Source organism: Globicephala melas, chromosome 12 (assembly GCF_963455315.2).
Source record: "Globicephala melas chromosome 12, mGloMel1.2, whole genome shotgun sequence".
Classification (NCBI taxonomy): Eukaryota; Metazoa; Chordata; class Mammalia; order Artiodactyla; family Delphinidae; genus Globicephala; species Globicephala melas.
The window spans coordinates 72,184,060-72,200,286 of record NC_083325.1 but is presented as its reverse complement, the minus strand read 5'-3'; the positions used below and the strand labels follow the sequence as shown (position 1 = coordinate 72,200,286).

General features: G+C 54.9%; 1 protein-coding gene across 2 annotated transcripts in view; it reads left to right on the top strand.

Annotated features, from left to right (window-relative positions):
* Positions 1–16,227, top strand: part of KLHL29 (kelch like family member 29) — a 310,779-nt gene that overhangs the window by 230,624 nt on the left and 63,928 nt on the right. For both annotated transcript variants that reach the window (XM_030858308.2, XM_060309498.2), the window contains exons 4-5: positions 10,007–10,148; positions 12,985–13,497. In XM_030858308.2, coding sequence (XP_030714168.1) covers positions 10,007–10,148; positions 12,985–13,497 — 655 coding nt within the window. The remainder of the gene's footprint in view (positions 1–10,006; positions 10,149–12,984; positions 13,498–16,227) is intronic.

Here is a 16,227-nt window from a genome sequence, read left to right as displayed (position 1 = left end):
TGCTCCGGAGGGAGCTGCGCTGTCGCCGGTGTGGAGCTGAGCAGGAACAAGCAGGGCGGCTGGGCCTCTGAGCAGACCGGGCAGGTTCCAAGGAACACAGCTGTCAGGGGGGCCGTGAGGGCCAATTGAAGGGGGCGATGAAAGGCCTGGCCCAGCGCTGCGAACAGGTGCCCCTCACTCTCCTCCCCGTGCCCACCCATCTGTCTGGGCCACTGGCTCCCTCACATCACAGGCGTCTGCTGAGGGCCAGGCCTGCCCTGAACCTTTCAGCAGAATGAAAGGGAAACTGATATCAGAGGGGAGCTGAAGCACAGGGAAGGCCTCTTTCTTTTCAAAGACTTTCGTCTGTGATGGGCTTTTTTTTTTCTAGGAGATCTTATTTCAAAGCCCCTTTGAAAATTTTGTGGGGTTTTGTAATGGATGAAAAGTTACTTGGAAATGGGACTAAGAAGTTTTCCGTTCAACGTCGTTAGAGGAAAGTTGAAAGCTTTGAGTTGTAAGGTTCCACCAGATTTATCATTTCTTTTGTCCGTGAGGCCCATCCACTGGGAGGGGGTCTGGGGGAAGGGGCTGGGGGCCTGGACAGGGCACGCGAGGGAGCACGGCACAAAAACCAGCCCCAGCCGCAGTTGCCTTACATTTGCAAGGGAGGCCATCTGAGCTGATCTTTCCGCAAAAATGTTTCCAAGGTATAGACTTTGATGTTGGAACAGGGAACAGCAAACATACTTCCAGAATACTATAGGAAGCTAGGCTTTACCAGAGATGATGGCTACCACACAGATGTTTCATATCGGAAAAATAATTTTTAAAGAAGATAGGGCCCAGATGGACCTGAGAGAAGAGGCCAGAGCCAGAGCGACACTGGCGTGAGCCCTGGAGCATATCCATGCTGGAGAACCAGCAAGAGAAGAGGCCAGTGAACAACACAACAACCAGAAAAAGCATTGGTACAGAAACTGAAGGGAAGAGTTTCAAGCAGGAAGGAGGAGGAAGCTGGTGTCAGGGATGAGAGCCTGGGGAAATGCTACTGGGTTTGGCAATAGGAGATGACTGTCCATTTAAAGGGGGTGGTTTCACTGAAGAGCAGGGGTGGGAAGAGTTAAAGAGTGAAAGCTGAGGGGTAACAGGAGTGGGTACCAGGTGTTCTGAATCCCATGGAGGGGGTGACCGCAAAAGGTGGAGGGGGGACAGGGAAGGTAGATGGATGCTGGAATGGCAGGTAAAGTGGTCGAACAAGGATTTTTCAGTGCCCGTGATGGAAAGCCAAGGGGGAGGGGCTGATGAGAGGGAGGGAGAGGGGACGTGAAGGGTGGGAGTGCATTGCTGGCTTTGGAGAAGGGTGGAGATGTCAGTCTGTGCTGCCCTGGTCTGAGACTGAAGAACTGGCCCCATTGGAGAGGGCCAAGACCTCACTGGCAGGGGTTGGTGGAACATGTCAGTGGTGGGTTAGAGTCTGGGGGTCTAAGGGAGTGGGAGAGATGATGGAAGGACCAGTGGCTCTGGCTCCCCAACCCCAGCGTGCTGTCGGGGTCAGAGCAGGAGGCCCACTTGGGCTGGACACGGTGGGAGGAGGAGAGGCCGTGGCTGGTACTCCTGTGACCAGGGATTCTAAGTGTAACCCCAAAAGGGTAGTGTGGGCAGGGGCTTGATAGGACTACGCCCATTTATGGAGTTGCCAACCACGATGGGGTGGGGGTGGGGGGGCCTGGGAACATTCCAGCCATCACAGAGCATTTCTGAGGGTCTTAGGATAGAACAGGCCTCGGTTAGCACCCCAAGCCTGGCAGGCTCTAGCTGTCATTGAAGTTCTCTGGGCCTTCTTACTCTCGCCTGTAAAATGAAGGTGAGAGGGAAAGAAATCCCATCCTGCCCATGCCTGGCATGTAGAGGGCGCTCAATAAACGTGAGCCATTAGGATGGGGGCAAGCTGGGCAGCCCCACCTCATCTGTGCCTGAATCCATTTATGGCTGGGCTTTGCTGGGTCCTCGTGGTGATTCAGTAAGAGAAAGAGGCACAGGAAGTGCTTGGTGGTTTCAACTTCAAGTATTTGCCTGGAATCGCAGGGCCAGGTTAGAGGCTGACCACTGGCCTCTGCAGTGCTATCTCCCACCCCAGCACATGGTGGCCCTCGCCACACTGCCCCCTGGAGACCTGCTTTCTCTGCTCCCTTACCCCTCCTCCCATCACATCCTCTGCCCCCACCCAGCTCCTGGCAGGAACACTTGCCCTCCAGAGACATCATCATATTCCATAGTATGATTGGAATCTGAATATATATTTAAAATGACAAGTTTGAAATTAAAATTTAAATAAAGAATTACTTTTCTGTAAGTTGCTCCGAAAGCAGTAATTTAGCAGCAAATTGAAAGAGAAAGGTAAGCACTGGTCCTTTAAACCATCGTGCAGTTTCCAGAATGCAAGCCAGAAGTGTCTCAATTTAACACATCATTGGTTAGTATTATTAGAAATTTCATTGGGCTCCAGAGCGCATTATGGCGCTGCTCCGAAGGGGGTGCTGGGGGCGCGGCCTGGGTTCAGGGGGCCAGAGAGGGCAGCCTGTTTAATGAGGGCAGAGGGGCTCAGGAGAGCCTCCTCCGGCCCCAAGTGGGGATTTAACTGCAATTATTTTCTTGTTTGTAGTTCAGTAGCAATCATGAAATGAGAACTGAGAGACCCATAAATGTCATTTGCTCTTCCCAGAGGTCACAGACTTACAGCTTTGGTGTCTGTCAACACGTTTTACTGACCCCTAGAACCTACGCTGGGAACAGGAGTCCATGAAGACGGTGTCACCTGTCTGGCTCCCATGAGCCACATGAGCAGGACCAAAAAGTGTGTCCCGATTGGGACCTGCCCAGCAGCCTCAGCCCCTAGGCTCCCCACACTGGGGCACAGGGGTCTGAGAACTTGAATGTCAAGACTGTCCTTACCTCCACCAGAGTGAGGTCCATAGACTGCATCACCTAGTAGGCCTGTTAAGGAGCCACATTTTGGGGTCCCCCCCAGACCTACTGAATCAGAAGCTCTGAAGGTGGGGTCCTGAAGCCTGAATTCTTAACACCCTGCCCCCCGGAATCTTCTTATGTGCACTCACACAAGTCAGGGGGCCCCTGCCATAGAGGTGGTCAATGCTCGACCTGTGTGATCTTGGAGGCCATGCTCTCATGGATAACCTGCAAATCCTAGAAAGCCAGACATCTGGGTATAGACCCCGGAGCTGTAATCTAAAAAACTCAGACAGCAAAATCTCTCTCCCTTACTCCCAGCCTGAATTTCCACCATTACAACACCATTGCTGTAAGTAAGAATTGCTTTCCTGGGCTTTCACCTTTGCAGTGTGAGGGCCCCTGGGAGGTTCCCAACACCCCAGTCTGAATAGGTTTACCAAAAGCTGGCCTCTATCAGTCCCCACAGTTGGACCTGAGCACCATGAAGCCCCTACGTGCCTTGCAGGAAGAGGGATGCTGAAAAGGAGGTGAAACTTCCACTCTTTTCAGGGAGCAGGCTGCCCAGTTATGCTCAGTCCTGGAGCTGGCAGCCTCCAGGAGCTGATTCCCAGGGCGACGCAGGCTTTGGTGGTCAGAGATGCCTGGGCGTTCATGTCTGCTAGGAGCCCTGTGGGAACCTGCAAGAGGAGCCCTGAGAATGCTTCAGAGTAAGAAGAAAAAGGAAATGAGAGCATTCACCACTGATGCTGGGCCCAGGACACCAGAACCTGCATCATCCTTGTGCTCCCAAATCCGTGTGCCTCTGCTACCAGCCTCTGCGGAGCGTGGACTCGGAGCTCTGCTGGCTTCCCCACACTGCCCAACCCCCAGACCAAAACCTCACCCCTGTGTGTCTGAGCAGGTGGGCACATGCCTGTGCTCCAGCCGCGAGGGAAGCAAGCTGGCAGAGCACATATTCTGGCTTCCACCTCAAGATGGGGGCAAGATGGGGGTGTTCATAAGGTGCCAGGCAGGGCTTCCCTGGTGGCGCAGTGGTTGGGAGTCCGCCTGCCGATGCAGGGGACACGGGTTCGTGCCCCGGTCCGGGAAGATCCCACGTGCCGCGGAGCGGCTGGGCCCGTGAGCCATGGCCGCTGAGCCTGCGCGTCCGGAGCCTGTGCTCCGCAGCGGGAGAGGCCACAGCAGTGAGAGGCCCGCGTACTGCAAAAAAACAAACAAACAAACAAAAAGGTGCCAGGCCGTCAGGAAAAACATTTCCGAAGGTCCACTGCAGGGCTCAGGCCACACCAGCAGTCCCTCGGCAGAAGGGGCTCTCAGAATCCAGGGCCAGGGGTTGTGGGGATATCTCACCAAACCTTGTCTTTCCCAAATTAGGTGGGGATCACGGGAAGCGGTGACATAAAATGAGGCTGCAGGTGAAGCTCAGAGTGTAGTCAGCTCCGGGCTTCCCACTACTGTCCTCGCTGCTGCTTCTCTTTTCATCACAGGCCATTTCCCAACCCCCACCCGGGTGGGGTGTGCCTTGGTGTCCAGTGGTACTTCTGGCCCAGAGTGAGCATGGGAGTATTGTCTGATCGATTAAAGCGAGGTGAGGGCTGGGGGCGGGGGGGGGGGGACTCTGGGATCCCTTGGGAGAAGGGGCTCACTGCTGTGAGGGATGGGGCAGCTGTACTCAGGAATGCTCAGCAGATGGCAGTCCCCGCTAACACTGTCACACCACATGAGTGACAATAGTGTCAAGACTTGCAGGTTCCAATCTGTGGAGGCAGGTTCATGGGCAGGAGAAGGACTCGGACGCTGGCACTGTCATTCCCCCGGGAGAGGCCCACGTGAGCCCCGGAAGTGGAGCCTGGCTCCGTCCATTGTATCTAGGCTGCAAATGCACCAGCTGCTGTGGGGTCCTTTGGTAGCGACCTTGGCCAGAATCATCTGCCTTGTTGAACCCTGCCCAGCTTTTGTGGTCCAATGTCAGCTCTCCCTAACTTCCAGGCTCCATTGATTCACTCTCTTCTGACGTCCTTGGGTGAACAGTGGAAGAAGTTGAGTTCTGGTTTTTCCACCAGCCCCATCGAGGCAGGAGTCAACCTCAGCATCCCCCATCTCCGACTATGCTCAGGCACTGGGCGAGGGGTCAGCGGATTGGGGCATTAGGCCTCCAGGCAGCCTCCAGCAGCATTCAGGGCAATGATGTTGGGGGTCCCGGCACACGAGGCCTCCATGGTCTGGAAACGTCATCTCCCCAGTGAGAGGAACACATTGTATCAGGCTTCCCAGGTGCACTACGCGATTCCACATCTCTGTTCTGTTACTCCCATCATTCCCTCTCCTGAAGTGTAGGCCATGCATTCATGCACTCGTGAACCAACAGTGATGAACACTCCTACTGTTGGCCAACACTGTAACTCAGAGACCTTGCCTTCCCTGGGCACCTACACCAGGCCGGCAGGAGCTGGGTCAGGTCCTGCCATGCGGGTCCCTGCCATCATGGAGCCCACCCACCAGTACAGGTCAGTACCGGCCCTGAAAGGCAGTGTTCCGAGGCTGTGATCCTCATGTGTGCAGGGCGAGGGGTGAGAACAAGCGAGGCGTGGCAAGGCCCCGGGGAGTCCCATCCCATCATCTTTCAAATTTCCCTGACCACCTGGGATGCTGCTGGTCTATACGGCACCCTTGTGCAAAGTAGAAAAAAGGGCTCCCTTTGGATGGACAAATTAGCAAAAGCGGCCCTTCCGGGCTGTCACAGCTCCACGGGTGCACAGGCATCTTCGCACCGTGCACCGTCTGCGGCCCCGCACGCCAACCCCTAAGTGGAGCAGGGTCCCCAGTGCCGCTCTGTAGGCGACGTGTAACTGGCTCTCCCCACGCTGATAGAGCACAACCCAGGGGCCTCGGGGGCTTGTCGCAGGTGGAGCTTCCCAGCCCCCCGACCAGCAGGCGCTTCAGCCCATGGCGCCCCTCACAGAGAGCTTCATCCATAAAGGATCGGGGTCCTTAGTGTTCCTCAGCCGTTGAAAGAAGCAGGATGCTGTCAGCCGCCATAAAAATGTGACCTTTGAAAATGTACAAGAGCTTGGGGTTTAAAAGCTGCTGCTGATGCATCCCATTAGCATCTCATTAAAGGGAAGCAGAGAGAAGCCTGCTTGGGCCGATGATGGGCAGCTAGGGCCACTCGGAGGCGCCGGGCAGGAAGAGGGCTCTCTTCGGCTGCCTCTCTGTGCCGAGCGCCATCATGTCACTGGAGCAGAAGCAAGGCCAGGAACACTGGGGAAAGGCCAGATGTCTTCGTGGCTTCGGTGATGTCCTCTGTGAGGGCAGTGGGAGGGGCGAGGGGAGGCTCCTCCCCGCCGGCCCAGGCTGTCCTCCTGGTTGGTGTCTGTACATTCTTGAGTTGGCAGCCCCCTGAAAGGGGGGTGGCCTGGAGAGCCTTTGGTGGAATTGTGGACCTCTGGGGACTCTGAACCAAGGCGGAAAGTCTTAGTAGGAGCCAAGTTCGAAGCTGGAGGCGCAAACCCACACACGGTCCCCTAGAAGCCTCCAGAACCTGGGAACCTCGAGTTTACCTTGGGCCTGGAACCCGTTTGCAGGACAGGGCTCTGGTCAGGCCTAGCTGACTCACGTCACCAGCTGCAACATTCCTCACCACCTGGGCATCCAGGCGCCTTGGCGAAGCGCGCAACCCGTGTCCATGTTTTTTCTGGAGGGAGTGAAGGAAGGAATGTTCACTTCTTTTTTTCAATAAAATGAAAAAAAAGTCCTGAACCGCAAGTTGCTCATAGCTTCAGAAGTTGCTAGTGCCAAATAGAATGAGTGGCCTTATTTACCTTTCCTAAAGAAAAAAAAAAATAGGCTGCTTTCCTTCTCACAGCAGAACCTCTTTCTTGTACATAAGAACTCGCTTGTCATAGTCATGAAAGACACAGGCAGACAGCAGGCCTGTTGTAGCCACAGCTCAATCACCCCGGAGCCCTGGGCCCGCCCCAGTACCCCCTGGACCCCCTGCACCCCCAGCTTCCTTCTGGAGTGTGACTCATAGCTGGGAGCAGCCCCTCGAGGGCAGGGCTGAGTCTCAGTGACTGCCCGTCCCCAGCCCAGGGGGCCCAGTTTACTGAAGAGCAAACCCCCTGACCAGCAAAGGCGCAAGTGAGCGAGCTGGCAGGAGTGTTTTAGAATCAAGGGCCTGAGGAAAAGTGTGCAGTTTTTCAAGTTCAGAAACTCCCCCAATTTTAGGGCAAAACCCCGAACGCCTGAAGTTTTAGAGTCCGATTACCTGCTCTCAAGCAGGAGACCCCGACCACCCCTTCTGGCGGCAGCGGCTGCTCTAAGGACCAGGCCCAGGGCCTCCAAGTTCCCGGAGCCCTTCCCCACCCTGTCAGGTTACCAGGCCTGGGTGCTGATTCAGCCAGGACAAAGGGCAACTGCAGGAGGACCCGGAAAACCAAACCTGCCTCTGGCCTAGGAGGCCTCCGGGAATTCCAGGCTGCAGAGAGGGGGCTGCAGCACCTCCTACTGGCAGAAGGGGTAAGGAGACCGGGGTCTCCCCATTCAAACTTCACCCCAAAACAGGGCCCCGAATGGGACATCACACTGGCTTCTTTCCCCCCGGATGCCTCTTACTGTGGGAAAAGCAACCTCTGCACCTCTGACCCACCAGCTCCCCAAAAGCCTGGGAATACAGAGGGGGCTGCAGGCAGGGCACCCTGGAAGGCTGTCTGTTTAGAGAACGCTGTACAAGCCACGCTTCTGTTTCCTAAGTTCCCTAAGACTATTGGTGAGTGTGGCTAGATCCCCAACCTCCCCGCCTACCCTGTCTCATCTGTCCCACAGACAGAAGTGGGGCAGAGGCCTCTGATAAGGAAGCTTGTCCGCAGAATTGTTCTTTCCTCAGGAGATTCACTCTTTTCCTTTGTTTCCTGCACTGTTCACAGAAGTGAAGCATCTGAAATGCAGGCCGGAGATAAAGTACAGCCTAATGCAATTAGCTCAGCGCAGCTTATGGTGCTAATAGGATGCGCTCCCGCTTCTCCCAGCAGGCCCTGATGCAGGCACTGTTTGTCATCTGCGTAAGGCATCAAAGCCCCAGTAAGTCCAAACCCCTTCCCACCTGCCAGTACTCTTCAGCCAGCCTGGTAAGGAGAGTCCCGCTGCTCAGAGATGCCCAGAAAGGGGTGCTGCCCCCCACCAGCTGGGTCACTGACTTAGCTTCCAATAGGAGGCAAGAGCACAGTGGCCTCACCTGAGAGAGGCCTGCAGATGACCCTGGAGGCTCCTTTGCCCTTCTGTGACTGTCCCCAAACCTGGCTGGGCTCTGGCTACACTCCTGCAAGCTGTGGTCACTGCTCCCGGAACCATCTCTCTTGAGACTCTCACCCCCTCACAACCCAGTTATCCCAGTACCAGGCCCTCCAATGTGTTTTGGGGATTTTTTTTTTTTTTTGCTTATTATAAATATTATAATGTTATAAATAATGGTAATGGCCACAGTAGAAAATTAGGCAAATACAGAGAAGTATAGACAAAAAGAATAAAAGTTTCCCTTAATCCCTTCACCCAAGAATGACATTCCTGCCAATATTTTGGGATTTTTCCTTTCTGCACATACCATTTTACATGATAAGTTTATATACGTGTCATTTGATGTCCTGCTCTTCTCGTTTAACATTATAGCGTAAGCATTTTGCCACCTCATCAGGAATTCTTAGTAAACATGATTTTTTTCTTTAAACGAGTCGTAATCTCCAAAGACTTTTTTTTTTTAATTTATTTTACTTTTGGCTGCATTGGGTCTTCGTTGCTGCGCGCAGGTTTTTCTCTAGTTGCGGTGAGCGGGGGTTACTCTTCTTTGCTGTGCACGGGCTTCTCATTGCGGTGGCTTCCCTTGTTGCGGAGCACGGGCTCTAGGCACACAGGCTCAGTAGTTGTGGCTCACGGGCTCTAGGCGCACAGGCTCGGTAGTTGTGGCTCACAGGCTCTAGGCGCACAGGCTCGGTAGTTGTGGCTCACGGGCTCTAGGCGCACAGGCTCGGTAGTTGTGGCTCACGGGCTCTAGGCGCACAGGCTCGGTAGTTGTGGCTCACGGGCTCTAGGCGCACAGGTTCGGTAGTTGTGACTCACGGGCTCTAGGCGCACAGGCTCGGTAGTTGTGGCTCACGGGCTCTAGGCGCACAGGCTCAGTAGTTGTGGCGCACGGGCTTAGCTGCTCCACATGATGTGGGATCTTCCCAGACCAGGGCTCGAACCCGTGTCGCCTGCATTGGCAGGTGGATTCTTAACCACTGTGCCACCAGGGAAGCCCAGTAAACATGATTTTTATTGCCTATATAATATTCCATGGTAAAGTGGTAGCTCAGGGAGACCAGTGCTGTCCTAATGTTTGTTTTCGCCCTGAGGTTTGTTTTCTCATTGAGTACCTAAACTAACAAGTGAGATCCTGGAGCAGAGAGCCTGCCTTCTTCCTGCAGGGCGGAGCCAAAGGTCCCAGTGAAGATGCTCCCTGCCTTCCAGCCCTGCATCAGGACCTGTGCTGTCCTCCCAGGGGCCCCAGTCCACCCCCTCCCACGTCTCCTCTGTGGAGTGGGAAGTCTGGGGCCTCGGAGGCTGGTGTAGAAGCAGGATGGGGCCTGACGGTAATGCTTTGGAGAGCCATCGTCTCGCTGGTCAAAGGGCTGGGCACATGGTGGTACTGGGCCTGGGCTGAGTATACAGTTGGTGCTCAGCACATGCCCGCACATATTGTTGTAGCTTATTAATGACCCAAGGCCTGGGGTGATGTCATTTCTCATAGCACAGAGCGCTCATTCCGTTTTGATGGCTCAGGTAGAGTGGGTGGTGGAGGAGGCACTGGGTTAGGTTGGGTGTCCCTGGAGGCAGGAGTCTAGCCGAGGCCACGGCTGCTGCTACTGCACCAAAACCCTGCGATTATCCCGTGGTACTGGGTGCAGGGCCAGACCTCTGCCTCTGGCCCCGTGGCTCAGGCAGCAGGAGTACTGCGGGGGATGGGTGCCAGGGCAGGACCATTGCCAGGCTGTGCTCACACTCCTGCTCTGCTTCTCCCCAGGCCCCCGGCATCTCCAAAGCAGACAGTCAGTCCCAGGGACTCACGACCAGCATCCGGTGGGGGCAGACGCCCATCAATCAGTCCACGCCTTGGGACACCGATGAGCCGCCCTCCAAACAGATGAGGGAGAGCGACAATCCAGGTGTGTACTCCAGGGCAGACAGAGCCACCCGCACCGGGAGCTGGAGGAGAGGGCGAGAGTGTCTGAGACCTCCTGGGTGCCCCAGCTCCTCAGCAGGTCCTGACCCACGGTCTGCAGCAGCCCAGAACTCAGGCTGCACTGGGGGCAAGGGGACGGGGGTGGGGCAGTGGGGCATGACTGTGTGTAATTCCCTGGGCAGTAGCTGTGTCTCTACCCCTTTCTCAAGAAAATATTGGGAAGGACAAGGGAGTGAGAGTGACATTATAGGAGTGACTCTGAATCTGCTTCGAGTTATTTTGAATAGTTAGTCATTCCTAAACCTCAGTACTCTGATTCATAAATTTCCAAAATCACCCATTCCAGGGAGGTCTTGCCTTGCCAACAGTTACGTGAGAACTGAGAAGCTCCCCCGCCCCGGGGACTGGGGGTTTACCACCTTCTACAGCACCGGAGGCCTTCTTACACGGCTCTGACCATAACAAAAACCTTCCCTGCTATCTCCCTTGGATCCCAGACCTCCCCTTGGGATACACAGAACACGTGGGCTTGGCCATCCACACCACAGCCCTACAGATACCTGAAGACCCCTGCTCATCCCCTCTCCAAGTCTTCTGCAGGACAAACACCCCAAGACTTCAGCCATACCCTCAAGCCCATGGCTTCCAGTCCCTTTACCTTCTTGGGAATTGTTCCTCTTTCTGCATCCTTCAGTGCCCAGAACCCAAAACAAAGAACCCACGAGTGGTCTGTAGCACCTCCTTCATTCAGCCCCTCTACCTTGATCATTGCAGCCTCACATCACTTCTGCTCTGCTGGCAGCCACATCGCATGCTGTCTCAACAGTAAAACCCCAAGACTGTCAAGGTGGCTACTCTGACCCTTGTCCATCTCCTCACAATCTGGCTCAAGCAGCTGGGTGTGGGGACCCAAGGGCAAGACCTTGTCAATATCTTCCTGTATGACTCAGCATCTTTTAGATGCCTGCTTTTATTACTGACCTTTACCCAACCTTCCCAATATGATGTCTCCTGCAGACTGGGTCATACGTCTTCCATATTGTCATCCAAATCATTGATAAAAAATGGTGAGCATATCACTAGAGACCTCCCTTTATGTCTCCTTTATCCCCTGGGCCATTCCCTGGCTCACGAAGCAATCACCTCTGTGGCCCTAGCTCTCTATATGAGAGCTCGCCAGCTGTACTCTGAAGTTCTAATGCATTTTTCCAGGCTCCCTGGCCAGTCCTGCCGAGGACTGAGCTTCAGATGGCCTCATGCCTTGTGCTTAAGACACCGGGCTAGCTCACACTGACGCTGCCTCCCATTCTCCAGGCTTGGGGACGATCCCCCTTAGCAGCCAGTTCTATGATTTTCCTGGCACTGCTTCACTGACGTTTGTAGGCCTCTAGTTTGCTCCAGCCTCTCATAATCGAAATCAAAACTATTTGTTGCACATCTATTATGTGCCTTGTTCTGTGTGTCATCTCACTGCTCACAGCAACACTACGAAGTTGGCATTATTGTCCCACTGCAGATGAGGAAACTACTCGGGGAAGGCTTTGCCCTAAGTTCACTCAGCTAGTGAGGGCAGACCCGGGACTAACATGCCAAGCCAAGCCTGGCTCTCCACCCCCATGCCGAGTGGCTCCCCCTTTGGACAACTCCTCAGAGACAGTACCCACTGGTGGTTAGGGAGTCACCCCACCATCCTGGCTCCTGCCCTGCCTCGAAATTGTACTTCTGTGAGAGAGCTCCAAGCCCCACCTTCTAGCCTCTGGAGCTGGTGGCCCTGAGTACCCCATAGTCCTTCCTCGGACTATGCCGCCACTCCGGGCGTCATGACAACCAAGGTGGCCTTCAGAAGACAGAGTCCTAGACCCAGACTTATTCATCAGAGGTGACCCAGATTGACCTTCCCGGTCACAGCATCTTCCAGCTTCACTCACAAGCCCACTCGGGTCACCTCCATGGCAGCTGAGCTCAGAGGGCCCTGCTCTGCCTCATCTGGGCACAGCTGGCTTTGCATCTTAAACTGGGGCCTCAGGAGGTGTGACTGACCCCTTTGATCAGCCAAAATGGACTTCCCTTGTTTCCCCCACGGCTAGCCATGCAGAGGTTGCTTAGGACAAACCCTGGCCCCCCAGCAAGGCCGTGAGAGCAGCTCCTGCCAGCCGCCCCCACTGCCCCCACCCCTGGCTCTCCCTTCCTGCGCCACAGAACCTTTGCAGGGCTCCAGGCTCTGGCCCTCTCCTTTTGCCCAGCAAACACCTACTATCTTCACAATCCAGATTTCTCCCCACCTTTCTCAGACAGTGATTCTCCAGAAAGGAAGGAAAAACACCCACATCTATGGAACATGTAACGCATGCCAGACATTCTGCTAATTTGGGGAGTTTTTGTCAAATACATCTTCATCATTCAGTTCTTCCCGGGAGACCTATGAGGTGGGTGTTGCTAGTTCCATTTGACAGAAAGAAAGAATGAGTCTCAGAGATGATAAGCGACCTGCCTAGGGCTCTTAGGTAGTAAGTGGCAGAGCTAAGATGTGAATCCAGGTCTCTTGGAAGGTCTCTACTTTCTCCTCTCTACTTTGCTGCTTCTCAGCCTCTCCCTGGCAGGTTATGGTCCCCCCTCTGAGACCCCAAAGCCATGTTTATCTACTCCTAAAGCACGTATTTTGTGCCACTGTAACCACGGATTCTTAGTCCGTGAGCTCCCGTACATAGGCCTCTTGTTCACCTCTGTGACGCCGGCACTCGGCCCAGGGCCGGGGGCAGTCGGTGTTCGTTGAGTGAAGATGTAACTGGCGGGTGACATTTCTTCCATCTCCCTTGCAGGCACAGGGCCGTGGGTGACCACAGTGGCCGCCGGAAGCCAGTCTGCCCTGATCGCACACTCCTACGGAGTGGCCCAGCCTCCCACCTTCAGCCCGGCTGTGAACGTCCAGGCACCGGTCATTGGGGTGACCCCTTCACTGCCTCCCCACGTGGGGCCCCAGCTCCCGCTGATGCCAGGCCACTACTCACTCCCACAGCCGCCCTCTCAGCCACTGAGCAGCGTGGTGGTCAACATGCCCGCCCAGGCCCTGTACGCCAGCCCGCAACCCCTGGCTGTTTCCACGCTGCCCGGCGTCGGGCAGGTGGCCCGCCCAGGACCCACCACTGTGGGCAATGGCCACATGGCAGGGCCCCTGCTGCCTCCACCGCCGCCGGCCCAGCCGTCTGCCACTCTCCCCAGCGGTGCCCCTACCACCAATGGGCCCCCCACGTCAGACTCGGCCCACGGGCTGCAGATGCTACGGACCATTGGCGTGGGGAAGTATGAGTTCACCGATCCCGGGCACCCCAAAGGTAAGTCCTGCTGCCCACACACTCCTGCGTGCCCGCATCTGTGCTTCCCTGTACGGTCACTACCACAGCGCGGACAGGAGTCTGGTTCCTGGCTTCCGTGCTCCCCAGCAGTCTCTCATGGTTTCAATCCAGGCTCCCTGCCAAAGGCAGCCTGGCCTCAGCCCAAGGAGGCAGAGGGGAAGGTGGAGGGCAGGACAAGGAAGGCGGGGGAATGTGAGTGCGTAGGAAGCGGAGGGGAGGGGAGAGCCTGCAAAGTCCAGGGCCTTCCGCCTTCAGCCCGAGCCCTGGGCCATTCTCCCCTCCGACTCAAGGCCAGGCCACATGCAGAATGAGCCGGCATCCTCTGCTCCTCTTAGGGCTCCCTTAGAACAGTCCCTTTGGGGGCCTTCTCCATTTCCACTAACGAGGACAGTCAGAACATGAGCTGTCTGTGTTCCCCGTCCCCACTCCGGAAAACATCCACTGCCGTGCCGTGGGGTGAGAGCAGCTCAGGGGCATGAGGTAAGGCCCAGGAGCCATGCCCAGACCATCCTGAGCCAGCTGAATGTTGGTTCTGTGAGGTCCCATGGGTGGCTCTATGAGGCCCCAACAAAGAGCACCTCTGGCCTTGGCCTTCGTTTAACCCCCCTTCCCCAAGCCCAGGGCAGTTTTCATTCAGGGGAGCACCAAGGCAGATCCTCGAGAACAGAGCCAGGGGAAGGAGGACACCAGGATGTGGTTTTAGGTTGGGCGCCGGCCGGAGGGTCAGTGCAAAGGGCTCCAGCACACCAGCCTCACTCCTGACAACTGTCTGAGGGATCTGGCCAGCTGGGATGAGGAAAGGAGTGGGAAGCTGAGGCTGGTGGGGCTTATCTGCCCCAGGCTTGTCTATCCCCTCCAGGTCCGGTCAGCCAGGCCTCTCCTCCTGCTGAATGGAGAGGGGGGCCAGCGAGCCCTGGATCTGGGTGCGGGCAAGAGGATACTTAACAGGTGGTCTGCCCTGCTGGGCATCCAGGCCTCCTTTGAAAGGGGAGTAGATGGTCTAGGAGGTGTGGATCTCGGGCATGACTTCTCAGCCTCCCTACTTACAACCACTTGAGATGGCAGAGTTGGGGGGTGGGGACACCTGCAAAGCAGAGTCTTAGCAGAGCAAGGACTCCAGCCAGCCACGCTCGTCCAGCCTGCTCTCTATCTTTATCCCTTCGAGCAACTTCCAGGCCTTGTCAAGCGTCCCAACACCACCAAAGCCATGTCTAGATCTCTGATGGGTTTAATTCCCAATCTGATTGTGCCCCTGACTGCCTTTGTTTGGGAAATCAACACTAGTTTTAAATGACAAAATTATAGAAAATTACATCTACATTTTGGTAAACTCTTGCTTTAAGATCTTTTTTTAAAAAAAAATTGACTAAATTGATTTTTGTTTGTTTGTTTGAATTGTTTTGGTTAAGCTCCCTCCCCCTTTAAAGAAAAACTCACTCCCAGTTTATATGCCGCCAACTCTGACACACTGGGCACTAGGTGTCCCGGCTGCTCCTAAGGCTGTGCCAAAGCCTGAGGCACTGGGTGGGCTTCCCTCTCCCCACCCCATCCCACTGCCGCATCCCAGGGGGCCTCCTGGGACTGAGCAAAGGTCTTGCTTACTTGTCAATGTCAGGCATGCACCTAGGAAAAGGTGTTGTTCTGTGTAAAAAGGTAACTGGCCCAGCCGGGGCTGCTCCCTGGTTTAGGGCTTAGCACGGAGCTGGGATCCACCTCCTGGAAGCTGCCAGGCGTCGGCACATCTGATCGCTGTTAAGCATCTGAGTCCCTATGATCAAGAAGATGTAGGTGGTAGAGGCAGGTCCCTGCTGCGCCCCTGTTGGTGCTGGGCCTGCAGGCCCTTACAGAGCCACACCTGTAACATCATCAGACGGCGTGAACCATCCTCTATCGCGGGCCTGAGCCCACACACAGGGGGGGAGTAAAGAGGGGGCCGCTGGTGGGGTGTGCTCTTCCAGCCCGTGTGGTGTATATTCAGCACCAGATGAGGGCCGGGGATGGTGTGGGCCTAGAAAGTGTTCACAGCCCCGCCTTCCGGTGACCTAGCTAGATTCCCCCAGCTCCAGCCGGTGACCCAGTGACCCACCCATCATGATGATTTTCATAGGTTTCCGGTGAGCTGGTTGTTTCCCCAGAAATTACATTGAACTTGCTTCTCTACTTATGGCCCTCATCGGCTGATTTATCCCCTTATATTTGCGGTGAAGAAAGACAATGAAGCATGCACACACAAATGCCTCCCAACTCAAGCCTGGGTGGGTTTTGTCTTTTTTTTTTTTTTTTAGGTAATTTCTCCTTTCATTTCTAATCTTAAAAGCCTTTATTGCTAAAGCTATAATTTGTCTGTCAGATCTAATGTCAAACAACTGCATATTTTTTTAAATAAGAAACCTGAATTTTGAAACCAAACCTTTGAAACCTGCTATGTGAGACTCATCTTCCTGACAAGACCACGTGGGTTTGGATTTGGGTCACTTTTAATTTTGCCCCTAGGGATTTTACATCTCCGAAGCCCAATTGATTTCACACTCGGAAATGACAGGCAGCTGGCTCCGAGGGGGAACCTGGAGGCCCTGCGTGACAGCATCAACACTAGTCAGAAATCTACTTAAGAAAAAAAAAAAAAGAACTTTCCTTTTCTCCTGTTCTCTGTTTGAAAGCTTGCCCAGCATTATAATAAGATCCACCATAGAACTCCTTGAGATCTAG